General features: G+C 34.4%; 3 protein-coding genes and 1 non-coding gene across 4 annotated transcripts; 1 reads left to right on the top strand and 3 right to left on the bottom strand.

The window, feature by feature from the left end:
• Nucleotides 1-133: 133 nt before the first annotated feature.
• Nucleotides 134-206, bottom strand: TRNAK-UUU. Its single transcript has one exon. It is a non-coding gene; the product is annotated as a tRNA-Lys (tRNA).
• A 75-nt stretch (nt 207-281) lies between these two features.
• LOC122585064 lies at nt 282-2,754 on the top strand. The gene is made up of 6 exons (XM_043757163.1): nt 282-418; nt 525-580; nt 685-808; nt 899-1,005; nt 2,302-2,371; nt 2,472-2,754. The coding sequence occupies exons 1-6, from the start codon at nt 337-339 to the stop codon at nt 2,549-2,551; spliced, it is 519 nt and encodes a 172-aa protein (XP_043613098.1). The 5' UTR covers nt 282-336; the 3' UTR covers nt 2,552-2,754.
• A 317-nt stretch (nt 2,755-3,071) lies between these two features.
• LOC122585063 (pectinesterase inhibitor 10-like) lies at nt 3,072-3,893 on the bottom strand. The gene has a single exon (XM_043757162.1). The coding sequence runs from the start codon at nt 3,810-3,812 to the stop codon at nt 3,225-3,227; it is 588 nt and encodes a 195-aa protein (XP_043613097.1). The 5' UTR covers nt 3,813-3,893; the 3' UTR covers nt 3,072-3,224.
• A 5,626-nt stretch (nt 3,894-9,519) lies between these two features.
• Nucleotides 9,520-10,427, bottom strand: LOC122585522 (pectinesterase inhibitor 10-like). Its single transcript, XM_043757648.1, has one exon. It carries the CDS (start codon nt 10,329-10,331, stop codon nt 9,741-9,743), a length of 591 nt encoding a protein of 196 aa, XP_043613583.1. The 5' UTR covers nt 10,332-10,427; the 3' UTR covers nt 9,520-9,740.
• Between the last annotated feature and the right edge of the window lie 4,716 nt (nt 10,428-15,143).

The following is a 15,143-nucleotide window of genomic DNA, read 5'->3' as shown; positions in this document are numbered from 1 at the left end:
CGATGATTGAAATCTTTACCTCAACAAATTGACATGTTTTGGTATGTTGAATAACCATATCTTTTAACCATTCACTGAGACTGTATATATAAGAAAACCTAAAATCACAAATGAAAAAAAAGAAAAAGAAAAACGCCATCCGTGGGACTCGAACCCACGACCACGTGGTTAAAAGCCACGCGCTCTACCAACTGAGCTAGAACGGCTTGTTTTTGTTTCAATATAGTTATTATACTTAACAAATAATACTTGTTGTTTTTTCAGGGGTTTTAACGCCTGAACAGAAGAAGACTTTACCAGATTGCCGCTGACTCACAGACAGACACAAACATAACAATGCAGCAGAGATATTCCGGTAACCGACGTCCATCGGGAACTGATGGCTCCGATTTCGCATACCGTATGGTCGTTGATAACCGTACGCCCTTTTACTTTTCTTATTTTTTTTTATATTTATTTAGTAAAATTTTAAATTTCTTAATTTTTAGATCTTACTATTTGTTTGTAATATTATTAATTAATAGGATATACAAAAGTTGCCAAGGGGAAATCCACTCTCTCCAAAATTCTCATCATTCAGGTACACAAATATCAATTTTTTAATCATATTCATATTGATTGATTTCAAATAATAATTGTAAACTTAGGGTTAACTAAATAATTTAATTTCCATTTTAATTGCAGACAGTTGTAATTTTGTTAGGATTACTTGTTACACTATCTGCACTATTGAATAACGAGCCTCTCGATACGTTAGCTGCTGTATTCGCCTCTATAACTTTCGTTTCGATCGTAATCGGAGAGTTAGGTAAACTTTTAGTTTTTGCTCTTAAATAATAAAAAGGTTCCTGTTTTGTTACAATGTAGACTTATTATTGTTGTTGTTATGTTGTTGAAGGTCGAAAACGTAGCAGAGCTAGCCTTTTGAAATTCTATATTGCTGCATCGTCTATAGGAGTAGTTGGATCTATATTGGCCGTCGTCCAAAGCAGTATCCAACTTAAGGCAAGCAGCTTTCTTTCTGTACAATATCGTTAATTATTATTTGATGTTTTTGTTAGGTTAACAAACTGTTATGTTACGTCTTTAATTTTTACGTAGATATTTGAATGTTAAATTTCATAGTTTTGTTATCAGAATTGGATTAAATATTTAAGATGATTTTAGGGCGTATCTATTAATACAGATGTCGGATTTACCAACAATAAAACTTTTTAATGGTTTAATCATAAACTATAATGCTAACAAATTAAGTTCACATAGATTTTGAACATAAACATATAATTTGAGATTGTATACAGTGTTAAAATAGATATAGATATCACTATCGTCGTTCCATACTACCATAGGCATCTCTTTGACTCACATTTACGTGCAGGAGTTGACCACCACTTCGTTACATACATAACCTTAATCTCCATTAGTTTTTCACTTTTGCTTGCTTTCTTCCGCATGTCTAGTTGTCTATCCGCATGAACTGTGACCTCTTCTGATAGTTGTAACCATCAATATTTCCAACTGTACAGTTAACTAATACACTGTCAACTTAACCAAACATTTTCGCTGCATTACTGCCTTACTGGCGCTCTGTTGACATCAACAAACACATAGGTTATATGTTGTTGTCTTTATCTTTTAGCCATCACATCTGTGAAGAATTAGCCAACCCTTGGTTCTTATGGCCTTTAGACATTGCAGTGTGTACTATTGCAGTCTTGCACATGGGACACTTAAATTTGTTGATTCAATGACCTGTTACACAATCTCTCATATATGTCCATTGTCATACGACAAACTAATTGTCGTTACTCAACTGATGTTTCATTTTCTGGGCTCAAGTCTGGTTGTGTTCGAAATTTTGCATTTCTTGGTCACTGTGGTCAATCTTGATTCTTGAAGCATCTCTCTTCCCTTGAGTATGGGTAAGATTGTCTATAATCTACATCCTACCTCCCCCATACCCCACTCAGTCTTGTTGGTCATTGCAATGAGGTTGTGGTATTTTTCAAGGTTTTTGTATTGGATCTTCATTGTCAATCTATATTGTGATGGAAAAATGCACATCTAGAAGATTTCAGGCTTTAGGTGCCAATTTTGATCCATACATTTATAATTAGGCCGATTTGGCCTTTTTACCCAGCCTGCTCTTTTTGTCTAATTTAAGTTCATGTATCCTAGAATAGGTTTCTGGCAGTTTACTACTGTCACTTTTTGAGAGGATGATGCCGAAAGTTGTCTATTCTTGGGGATGATAACTTTCCATTGCTACTAATCAAGCATCATATATTCTATCGTCATTAGGTTTTCCATGATCCGAGTCTCTTGGAGACAGAAAAAGTAGCTGTGTTGAAGATTGCTTGTGTTTCTGTCGGTGAGTTTAAATCTTCATGCCATAGTATTAATATTCAAATATATCATGCTGTGTATATTTTTCTCCCTGACTCTAAAATCAGAGCTACATTGTGTGACAGGAGTGTTTGTGCAATTATTTTCTGTTGCTACAACAACTTCTCTCATTGGGAATATGTCTCCTCCAAAAAGAGCTTCTTGACACAAATGGAACCATCAATAGTACTCATCATCTCTCTCTTCCTCTGTATCTTACTAAAGTTTTATTTTTCTAATGGCCTCATATTTGTTCTTTAAATCTTATACATGTAATCCTCATGAAAAATGACATCGAGTTATGAAAAATCATTCATCGTGTTTAGTGGTATGTTACTGAGTACATATGGAATTTTTTCGATTTTTGAATTGCGTAGTCATATACTTATTTACCTTATATAAAGAGTCCTGTTAAATGATGTCGAGATTAGTCTCTGATTGTGTTTAGGGGACTTGGAGACCATAGCCTTTGGCCTTCCCAAACAATATCTATTCGGATATCTTTCATTAGAACAATAGAAAGGGCAACACAACTTGATTACGTTGGGACTTTAGATATTTTTCTTTGATAAAACACACTTTATGATGGATAGGAGAACGCACTTATATCGGTCTTGCTCGTTATGTAGAGCTATAGAAAGCCGATAAGATTCTAACACATGATAATTGTGTCAAAAGATTATTGATTCATGATAATATATTCAAATTCATATTTTCACTCAATAATAGATTGCATTTGCAATTAAGGCTGGCGGCAATTTTCCGTACATACTGCTTTCCCACAGCAACAACAGAACCCACATCAATTAAATAAGCATTATATCTCTAATTTCATTTAATTACCCACGCAAAGAAGCATAGCTGTTGATCAAAGCCAAAGCATTGCTGGTTAAGTGGACGACATTTACAATCTTTCCTCTCACCACACTTTTCATTTTAGGGTCATTCTTAAATCCTTCAGAACATGTATCTTCATCCGTTAGCGCAGAGCTGACCCATGTTTGTATGTCGTTTATCACCATCCCAGAGTCTTTGGAACCTGGCTTATTCATCTCCTCAATTGATTGTTTCAGCTCATACACAGAGTCACTCAACATTTCAATGCAGTCTTTCATGGCTCTAACCTCTATCGGAGTCATGCCATGCACTTTTGACAATTTTACCATTGATGAAGAGGTGGATAGGGTTGTGTCAAGAGTGACAGATAGAGCTGTTTGGGCTAGTTGCTTGGGGCTTGATTGAATTGCACCTGCTTTTGTTGAGAGTGAGTTGAAGCAGAGTGTAGGGTAAGTAGTCAAACTGCAAGAAGTTCTGATGAATTCAACACTTGTTTTCTCGAGGGCTGAAATTATATTGATGGAGGAAGTAATAAGTAATATAAGGAGAATGTTATAGTTTCGAGAATTTATTGAAGATGAGCCTTCCATATCTTTTACAAGATTGTAAAGAGAATTCTGTTTAGTTCAAGGTTTAAAGCTAATGAGATGTAAGTTATAGAAGTTGTGCGAATGTACTTCAAATTTATAGGAAACCAAATGTGGATATGAACGAGGCTTATATTCTCTCTAACTGTCTTTGTCTAGAAACAATAATTAATGAAGTTTCTTTAAGATCTACTCTTTATCCATGATAAGCTGTACATGTGGTCAAATTTTTCTCTTAAAATAACTTCTAAGTAGGTCTTAGTAACGTGCAGTTATGCAAATTTTAGTCATCGTATATATATTGATATGCCAAATAGATTCTCTTCGGTCAAATTAGAGCTTTACCTTGGAAGTTATATTTTCTATTAGTCTCATTCTAGCTTTAGCTGCTTTTATTCTGTAAGTTTAATCAGATTCGGTTATTTGTATTCCAGAAATTTATCTAACAGCATAAGTTCTTCAAGTACATTATCTAACAGCATAAATTCTTCAAGTACGTTATCTAACAGCATAAGTTCTTCAAGTACATTATCTTAGAATTGCACTGAGTTTGTATTGTTCAAATAATTGTCCACTTAATGAATAAGATCAAGTCTTTAACTTTCAGTCTGTGAGATATGTATCAAAATGGAGGGGGCTTCAGAGGGGGCTTCAGTGGGGTCTAGAACTGGGACAAAGATTGTGATATGTTCAAGTTGGACCGCTGGTGCTAAAGTTTCCAATCAAACCACTTGGTTCTCAACTTGAACAGGTTCACTTTTTTTCTTTCTCTCACACACGTGTTGTTGAATAAATATCTACCAATATAATGAGACGCTTTTTAATGTATTATAAATATTTTATAATATTCAAGCAATAATCCAAATAAGTTGTCTTATTGATGTGCTTAATAAGTTATACATTACAATATCTTAATGTACAAACATGGGCCTGCAATTAAAGCCGCCAACTGAGTTTCCTTGCTCTTTTTGCTTATGCATAGTAATTAAAAATGCTGATTTTAAATTTTCGAACTAACTTTCTGGCTAGTTTCTATCTGATGGGAAATAACGATTTCTAGTAGTTTACAAGATCGTTAAGATTAGTTTGTTGGATATCTGTCAACTATATTTACAGTTTATTCGGAATTGGAAGCGAAGGCCGTTTTTCTTACTTTTAGGGGATCAAATTTTATCAACTTATGATATTACTGTCATAGTTTTAGTACCTACTACATCATACCGTTTTTAGAATTTGTATGAGATCTGGGTAAGATAGGACTCATGAGCTGATAGCCTATGATGACCATTGGTGATTCTCTAGGGCCAACTGATCAAGAGTTTTAACTTTGTATTATTTATTTATACAAAACTTCTCCATCAATCAGACAAATCTTCTATCAAGGTGGACATCGCTCCTACAGTTATTTATATAGTCTTCCATGAAAAAAAGTTAAAGCAATATTTTTTATTACAAATAATAGAAGATGAAAGCAAGCTTGTTAGTTAGTATTTGTAGTATTCAGGAAAAGCCTATCATTGCTGGAGTTAAATTACTTGTAGAAGTGGGCATATGACATAATTTCATCTCACTAGGTCAGGTTTTTTGGATATATTAAATAATCACGTGGGTCAATTATCTATAGAATAGTTCCCTAAGATTACGTGAATATGAAAATGTAGTACTGTCCATAAGATTTACATAATGCGAAAAGTAGAAGTTAATTCTGAGGATGTTTTTCTACTTGTCGTGTTAAAAGGACATTTAGACAGTTCAATACAACTGTAAGTATCTTTTAGATGGTGATAAACGGTGCAACTGTTAATTTGCAGTTCTCGTTCATATTGGGTGCTTTCAAGGGTGACAGGCTAGTAGCTTAGGACTTGTTTAAATTGCACTCGCTCAATTAAATTGATAGTGAACTAAAGCAGAGTGTGGGGTAAGTTGTGAAACTCATGACGTTCTGATGAATTCAGTGCTAGTTTTCTCAAGGGCATAGATTACTCTAATGAAGTGAAGAGAACTATTATTAAGATAATATTTTGTGCTTGAATTTGATTGAATATGAGCCTTCGATAACCAGAACTCCCCTTAATTCAAAATTATAAGCGAACAAAGGTAGGTTATGAAAATCAAGCAAATAAACTTCAAATTTATAGGAAACAAAATGTGGATATGCATAAGGATTTGAAGCGCTCTTGTCTTTATTTAACCATAATAGGCCATTATGCCCATATATCTTTGAATATTTTAAGCTCTCTCAGTCTCTTGTCTTTATCTAACCATAATATGCCCAAATAGGAAAATATCTTTAAAGATTTTAAGCTCTCTTGTCTTTATGCCATAATTGCACAAATATCATTGAAGTTGATCTTAACAAGTTGCATCTATGCAATCTGAAGCCATGCTGTATTGGAAAGATATTCCCGAACTTTGATTTATGTTATATTTATATATTGAAGACGACAAAAATTTGGTTTCAACTCGTGTGATATATGTCAAGTTGGAGGGGTCATGATATGGCACGATGATTAACATCTGCCCAAGTTGGATGGCTGGGGGTTACTGAATTGAATCAGCCTTGCAGACCGCTTGGTAAGTCTTGGACAAGGAGTTACTCATTTTCTCTATGATGGATGCATTATTCTTGCTTGTTAAAAATGGAACCATGCTTAAATACAAAATATTGCTATAGAGGCTTTTTATTATTATGTAGCTATTTTGAAAATTCTAACTTAGCTTGAATACAAATTGAAATTGTATTCCCGATGTAGTTAACAAGTACAACACTACGATACATTAAATTACACTGATGTAACGTCCTGCAATTAGTGCAGGCAACTCTATTTGGTCTCTCTTGATTTCTTCATAACTATATTTGAAATAGCCAATTTGGAGTTTGCCCATTTGGTAAAGACTCATGAGTCATGACAACTTGACTTCTTGGGGTGAAGTCGAGAGTTCTATCCCTGGCATGCATGTAGTTAGGTTATTTGGGGCAATTTAGGCAATAGGTGTAGATTTGCCATTCAAATAAAAAAATAAAATAAAATAGTTATTTGAATAATTTACAATGAAGTTTTGGAGCTGTATTTTGTTTTTTTAGTTAACCTAGATACTCAACCTGCTTTGTGAGCCGACTAATCCTAAGGCGACCGCCTGCTTTGCAGGTGGCCCGGATTTGTCACGGGTGAACCTCCCTTATTCTATTTTTTGGCTGGCCTCTAGGAGACCTTTCGTTATGATTTCTAATTTTCTATTGAATCAAGAGGAAAACATTAGATCATCAGAAAACATGACCACGACTTTATGCGCCACACTATGCTATTTTTAAAGGAGAATTTGCGACAATGTTTTTGACCAATGAAATAATCTATGTGGAGCATGAATCTGTTTCTATTCAAAATAAGATTATGGGGGGTGTTAGCGATACCATATTAGACTATTAGATGGTGTATGATTAAATGCAGTCAGAACAATTACTACAGAAAAATGTAGAATAATGGCCTCACTACAGAATATAGAAGCTGAGACACCAACTTTGATGAGTTTTTGGAAGATATAGCATGGTTTATGTGTGAGATACGCTTATTTCAATTGACATAATGCAGTAATGGAGTGAAAAGCGACAAGGATTGTCAAGGAATGCATGTTTTTATATTTCAGGTTTTGTTTCTGTAGGTTATTTTCGTCACATAGATAAGTATAGTAGTAACTTTTGCAATCTCTAGAATTAATAATTTGTCATAGCTATGTTGCCATAGTTACGTTCCATCAAAGGTGCTGATTATGATGCTCTATGCTATAAGCTTACTCCCTTTATCTCCCGAGACATGAAAATAGCTAATATCAATGTCATATGGCCGCAACTTTGTAACGATGGGTTAGTCGAGGGTGATTAATTATATGTTCCGGTTTGGGTGAGGTTTTTAGTGAGAAGTTATATAAGACTAAAGGGAGTGGTAAGTTTGAGAGGAAGTGGCGACTTGTGTCATGTGGCATGTGGGGTAGAAAGAGTTGCCCCTCAAATAAGGTGGAAATGGGTGAATTTTGAAGAGTGGGGCTACTTGCGCCATTTGTGGGGTAGGGAAGTGTTATATATTTATAGTCAGGTTCCATGTATTTACCTTGGTCCACGCGAAAGTCAAAGACACAATGGGCGACGTTGAGGAATCACCTAAAGGATGGTTCGCCCCATGGGGGCGGTGTTTGGGGTGGAAAGGGGCGAACTAGGCTCATGTGTAGGGTGGATTACCTTTTTTTTCCGCCACTCCGCTTGGTCTAGGTATTATCTTTATTTATATATTATATACAATGCAATTGATTTAATTTGATACATAATATGACAATTTGTGTAAAATTATTTACATTTTGAGGTACTAAGTCTTCCATATATAATAAACTAATTGTCCAATATATAACGAATCCGTACATCGTATGGGTATTAAGAGTAGTATATATATATAATAGAGATAAAATGAGAAGCTACCTTAAGAAGAGAAAGGAGAAAAGATTCGTTTTTTTAATTTTTTAGCTTGTTTTGTTGATTTTTTTTTTTTTCACTTTTTTCATTTTCTTTTTAATTAACTAATTCTATATAAAAATTTTTAAAAAATTTTAAAAATATTTTTTTTCCAAAGGGCATAGCCCGTAAGCAATAGGTGAAGTCTCTTCGTCTATGGCGGAACCATGATGGCTAAAGGCAAAGCCCATTAGATCTATCACCCTGTCCCGATCACCCCTATGACCTATCACTTCCACCAGCTACCCCCTTATTTAAGGATCGAGTTAATTAAAAAAAGAATGAAAAAACCTAAAAAAAAATCTAAATTTTTTTATAAAAAAAAAACAAACTAAAAAAAAAAAAAAAAAAAGGATCTTTTTTCCCTTCTCACTGTATCTCTCTCTCTCTCTCTCTATATATATATATATAAATATAAGATATAAATCAAATGAGAAGGTACCTTAGAGAAGGGTGAGAAAGTGCGTTTTTGATTTTTTTAAACTTTTTTCCTTTTTCTTCATTTTTTTTCCATTCCCTCTTTAATTAATTTATTCCATATAAAAACTTTTAAAAATATTTTTTTTCTAAAGGGCGTAGCCCGTAAGCTATAGGCGAAGCCATAATAGCTAAGGGCGAAACGCGTTAGGTAAATCACCTTATGACTTATCACCCCTTATGACCTATCACTCCCACCAGCTACCCCTTATTAATAACCAGCTACCCCTTATTAATATCCTTAAGGGCGAAGTCGTACCGTACCCTTACATGTATAACTCACTAACTTGGGTTAGATTTTTTTATTTTTAATTATTTATTAAAAAATTTTTATGGATTGAATTAATTAAAAAAGGGATAAAAAAGTGGAAAAAAAAATCAAAAAAACAAGCTCAAAAAAAATATAAAAAAACCAACATTTTCTTCCTTTTAATTTCTCCTTAAGAATCTTCTCTCTGGATCTATACCCTAAATTTATATTTATATTCTTTATTTTTTAAAATATAGATATAGATTAAAAGCTATATATTTATATGAAATAACATAAACAAACATAAATCAACAAATGTTCATGAATATAAGTGAAGTAACAGTTTAAAAATAAATTATCATTCACCAACATGAATGAATGAATAGTGCTATATAGTTCTTGTTTTAATTTAACAAATGATTTTTCTTTCATGTTCGTTCATTAAATAAATGAACGAGAATGAACAAAAGAAGATATATATGTAGTAAATAAAAATAATTATATTGTATTTGCAATCGTATACACAGTTTTTCATACATTCACGCATATTTCTATACATATGCTACGTATAGTATCTAGTTGAGTTCTGCTTTAAGTGCTTGAAATTTTGTAGCTATTTAATTAATTTCATTCAGCTGCCTTGCTATATTATATGATTCTAAAAATAGATCTAAGAAGTATACACTTAATTTCTTTAATCGACCTACTCATGCAGAGAAGCATAATTATTGATAAAAGCCAAAGCATTGCTAGTTAAGTTTGCAGCATTCAGAATCTTTCCTCTCACCACATTTTTCATTTTTGGGTCATTTGCAAACCCTTCACAGCACGTATCTTCATCCGTCATAGCTGAACTAACCCACGTTTGTATGTCGCTCATGACTAGCTTGTGATCTTTGGAACCCGGCCGGTTCAACTCCTCAAGTGAATTTTTCAATTCATACACTGAATCACTTAATAACTCAATGCAATCTTTCATAGCAGAAACCTCCCGAGAAGTCATGCCATGCATTTTCGCCAATTTTACCATTGATGATGAGGTGGAAATGGTGGTGTCAAGGGTAACTGATAGAGCTATTTGGGCTAGTAGTTTAGGGCTGGTTTGGATTTCACCTGCTCGAGCCGACAGTGAATTGAAGCAGAGAGTAGGGTAAACCGTCATACCGCATGACGTTCTGATGAATTCAGTGCTAGTTTTCTCCATGGCGGAAACTAGAGTGAGAGTAAAAATGAAGAAAAGTGGAATTAGGAGAGTATTATGTGCTAGAGAATTGACAAAACCTGAACCTTCCATAGCCTGTGTTTGTGTGTTGGATATATATGGTTAAAATTTATTTTTAGTTCATAAATGGAAGTATACTTCGAAGTTGGAAGCTAACAAAGCATGTTATAAAAAATCAAGCAAATGAAGTCCTAATTTATAGGAATCAAAATGTGGATATGCATAAGGATTTTAAGCTCTCTTGTCTTTATCTAACCATAGTATGACCATATAAGTTGATCTTAACAAGTCGCGACAATGCAAAATCTGTAGCCATGCTATATTGAATTTTAAGGTTAATGTGACGACTTTTTTCATAGCAAAAAATGATTTTTCATGTAGTGTAAAGATATTACCAAACTTTGATTTATTTTGCTATATTGAAGACAACATGGAATTGGTTTCAACTCGTGAGATTTTGTGATGCGACTATAAACGAGAAAAATACAAATCAAATTTGTTCATTCACACTAATGCCAAAAACATTTATTCTAATTATCGTTTGATTCAAAGAATACTCATAATCAGCCTAAATTTTTCCCACGAAGCACATATTTTGGTGATGTGAGAGATAAAATTAAATAAAAATTCATAAACTGAAAAACCTAATGTTCTTTCATAAAAACATATCTTAAAATAGCCCTAGAACTTCGAATGGATTTGGGGTTCAAATGCCAAGAGTAAACACGTACAACAATGAGCAACTCGATAAATTGTTTGGGAAAATGATGCAGTCTTTATCTATCACTTTAAAAAAAGTTACAAATTAAACCATTGAATTTTATAAACATACATAGCCCTTTGAATTTTACATAACCTACTCTGAGTTTTACATAATCCTCTTGCTTTACCTAAGATAGGTACTGCATACTTTATCTAACATTTTTTCCAAATTGTTTTTAGGGGTTTGAATGCCAAGGTTACTTTTCAGAAGAAAAAAATCTAAATTGTTTTTAGGGGTTTGAATGCCAAAGGTTATTTTTGAGAAGAAAAAAAAAGAATGCCAAGGTCTTTTCCTCATTTCAACAAATCATATTGACAAGTGGAAAGGGCCAAAACGGAGTCCCAATGCTCAATTTGTAGCGAATTAGGTGAAGCTGCTTTACTCAATACTCATGCGATCTTGGGCCTTTTATTAGCAAAATGGACTGCCTAATCATTTTGTCAAGTTGGAGGGGTTTAATTGTAAATTGGCACAATGATTAAGCACTGCTCAAGTTTGAATGAGTTTATAAATCGAAATCAACCTTCCAGACCACTTGGTAACACTTGGACAGGTGCTTACTCTTTCTCTGATGGATGCATTTTGCTTCTTAAAAACGGAACCATACTAGATTACAATATATTGCAATAGAGGCTTTTTATTATGGGTTATTATGAGGTTAAGAAATATCTTTCTAGCAGCATGTTTCTATTATGATTTTCATGGGAAGAAAATTTATATTCAAATATGTGATTTTTAGGAGGAGAGTTTGTGAGGGTGAAGGATGCTTCTACCATGCTTTTAGTAGCATTTTGGTTTTTCCCTTTTATTATTTTGTAGCTATTTTAAAACTCCTAACTTAGCATGAACACAAATTGAAATTGTATTCCCGATGTTGTAAACAAGTGATACACTACGATACATCAAATTATACTGATGTAACGGCCTGCAATTAGTGCACCCAACTCTATTTAGTCCCTCTAGATTTCTTTATAAACTGTATTTGAAATAGGAGTTAATTATATTAGGCTCCTCCTTATACTACCTGCTTCTTCTGTTATTCATCAGCTTTCTCTCTCATACAACACCCCAAAAACACTCCCTCCTTATACTACCCACTTCTTCTAATATTCATCCATTGTTTTATTACTTCATTTTTCTTTTTCACAAAATTAAACAAACACATTTTATTATAATTAAAACACATATTATCAATGGCGGCCCTGAGAAATCAAGTGCCCAGTCCGAGCCGAGAAAAAAAAAGTGTCCCCAACTCTAAGGAATCCAACTATATAAGCAATTTTTTTTTTTTTTTTATATAATTGAGACATTATAACATTAAAAAAATGATAGACATTATAATATTATACTTTTACATATATTGTTTGTTTGTTTTACTCTAATAGTTATTTTATTTTACCTAAAACCTTTACATATATAATATAATATATACAATTTTTAAATTTTTTGTGTCCCCTCAAAATTGTGCCCCGGACGGATGTCTTGCTCGCACCCCTCCGGGCCTCCCATGCATATTATCAGTAAACAAACACATTACAATACTTAAAAATAAAACATTACATCCTAAAAACACATTAACCTACAAATTAAACCTAAGAAATAAAACACATTAACCTACAATACGAGGACCTAAATATCCTTAAAATACGTCTCGTACTTATCCATGAGCGACTTACGTGAAGCCCTGATCATCTCCAACTCGTCGTCATCTATACCGGTGGGAACTAGTTGCTACATAAGCCTAAATGCCTAGATGACCTTCTCTTAGAAGCGATGATCCTGTCTTTTCTTCCGCTCCTCCTCTGATTTCATTTGATCCTTGTCAATTTTTCTTATCTGCACTTTTTGCATCAAGATCATTTGATCAAGCTTGCTCAATGCCATTTTTGACCCACTCGAACCACCACGTCTAGAAGTCGCATCTAAACAACTTAACAATTTCCGACTAACATTACGACCCGGTGGTTTTCTAATTGGGTCGTCTCCAAAAAACTGGTCCATCGCCACATCCGGGTCGACATTTGTATGCACCCCAAAGATTACCTCATCATCACCCACATCAACAAAATCAGTTACGCCTCGTTTGGAAATACTATGCTCTTGCTGAAAGGCGGTACAATCTTTCAGCACATCGTAACACTGTTCATACTGAAACTGGGTCAGGCCATAAAGTTTTATAAAGTGCTCATGAGCAGCATTGTACACTTGTATTTCGTCTACGTCGCTCTATCGCCCGTACTCGAGCAGTCTCTTCAAGATCGCTTCAAACTGCTTACAGGTTTTCTTGATCTTGTTCCATTTCCCTTGTAGTTGACTCTTGTTGTGTTCTCCCGCTGGGCGGTGCTCGTTGAACCATTCGACCACTTTATCCTAAAACATTGACTCATTTTGGCTAATCTTCACAACTGAGTCATCTGAAGCATGTGTCCACACCTCAAACAACAAAACCGCCTGCGCCATGTACCACTTCGTCTCCTCCGCTACAGCAACCCCTTTTTTCATCAACCGTTTGGGTGGTGCAGGAACTTCTTCGACTTCTTCCTCTGTAGAGACGAAATTAGTTTGTGCCGGTTGAGATGAAGTCTCATCTACTGGCCCCTGGAATTGTTGAAACTGTTCATTAAGCACGTTCGAATTTAACAAATTCGAAAATGATTGATTCATCAAACCAAAGCTACTAGATTCCCCATCATATTAGAAGACGACATGGATGGGGGAGATCCCATTGGAAGAGATCCCATTTGAAGAAGTGCCTCAAAATCATGATCGATAGTGTTTATCGTGGGTAGTGATTGTTGTTTTTGGAATTGGTTTTGGTTTTGGTTTGAAAGCTTTTTGTTGATTCTTATAAGCATTTTAGTAGATGAATTGTTGAGAGAAAGTATAGTTTTTGAGTAAGAAAATGGTAAATGGTGGTGAAACGTGAAGTAATGGTGCAGGTTTTAATAGGAAATAATAAAAATTAAGAAAAAAAAAAGAGAAGGAACGTGGGTCTCATTTGAATTCAGTGGTAACATTAAAAAAAAAGTTTTTTTTTTAAATTTAAGCCACAATCAAACAAGCTCAGGCCCCACAATCTTCCACGAACGCACGTCTATACTTGGAACAAACGACTCGACGCCGGCCGTGCTAATAACATCCTTCGCCGGCCCGAGGTCGCACGACGTCAGACGACACAAGAACATCCCAGTAAGGACCGACCTTACATACCTATGCGGTATGTCATATTTTCAAGATTTACCCCTCTTGTTTTTTGGTATCATTACATATCTCTATGGTGACTTTTTACATATGTACTTACTTTTAACGTCCATTTGTGGGTCTCCATTATGTCAAGAAAAAAGTTAAAGCAAATATGACAAACTCCAGGGGTATGTAATGAAATTAACTCTTAGAAATTTAGTATAATTAACTCATTTGGTAAAAACTCTTACGTGTAGGGGTGAAGTTCGATTATGTTTTATCCCTGCACTTAAAATTTGAAATTGGGTAAGATTCTAAGAGCGATATCGCGATTCCACTCTTTGTTAGCCAAAAACTAGCCAGTATATTAGTCGACATTGGTGGTATTAGTATTAGTGTATATATATATATATATATATATATATCGACAAGAAAGTGTTAGTGTAACATCCGCGGATTTTGATCATTTGACTTTTGTGTAAATTGACTAGTTAATTCAATTAGTGAATGATTTAGTTCCTTTTGAGACTAAACGATGGGCAAAACGCTTAATGGGTCACTTGACCACTTGTTGGACAACACGATATTAGACGACACATGACGACGACTTAATTAAACTAGTAATGTGTGAAACGGGTCAACCCATGGTCATGACCCATGATCCATGACCCATGATCTATGACCCAACTCTTACACCCAACCCTATCCTCACCTTATCTACCATTCCCTCCATTCATTTCTCTCTACTTTTTCTCTCTCTATTTCTCTTCCAAGAACACACAAATACAAACCTCCCTCTCTCTCTAAAACTCTTACATCAGATTAACTATTTCAAGTGAACTTGTGATGGAATAATCATCTAAATTGTCATCTTTACAACATATCTCAAAATTGGAAATCAAAGTGCAAGAAAACTACATATTTAGCTAAATTTCGGA

This window comes from Erigeron canadensis, chromosome 1 (genome assembly GCF_010389155.1).
Source record: "Erigeron canadensis isolate Cc75 chromosome 1, C_canadensis_v1, whole genome shotgun sequence".
Classification (NCBI taxonomy): Eukaryota; Viridiplantae; Streptophyta; class Magnoliopsida; order Asterales; family Asteraceae; genus Erigeron; species Erigeron canadensis.
Note: the sequence above shows the minus strand (reverse complement) of the source record. Positions and strands in the feature narration are given on the sequence as shown.

Coding starts and splice junctions, on each gene's coding strand:
- LOC122585064 (XM_043757163.1), top strand. CDS start 337: ATGCAGCAGAGATATTCCGGTAACCGACGTCCATCGGGAACTGATGGC. Junction 419..524: donor CCGTATGGTCGTTGATAACC/GTACGCCCTTTT, acceptor ATTAATTAATAG/GATATACAAAAGTTGCCAAG. Junction 1,006..2,301: donor AAAGCAGTATCCAACTTAAG/GCAAGCAGCTTT, acceptor TATCGTCATTAG/GTTTTCCATGATCCGAGTCT.
- LOC122585063 (XM_043757162.1), bottom strand. CDS start 3,812: ATGGAAGGCTCATCTTCAATAAATTCTCGAAACTATAACATTCTCCTT.
- LOC122585522 (XM_043757648.1), bottom strand. CDS start 10,331: ATGGAAGGTTCAGGTTTTGTCAATTCTCTAGCACATAATACTCTCCTA.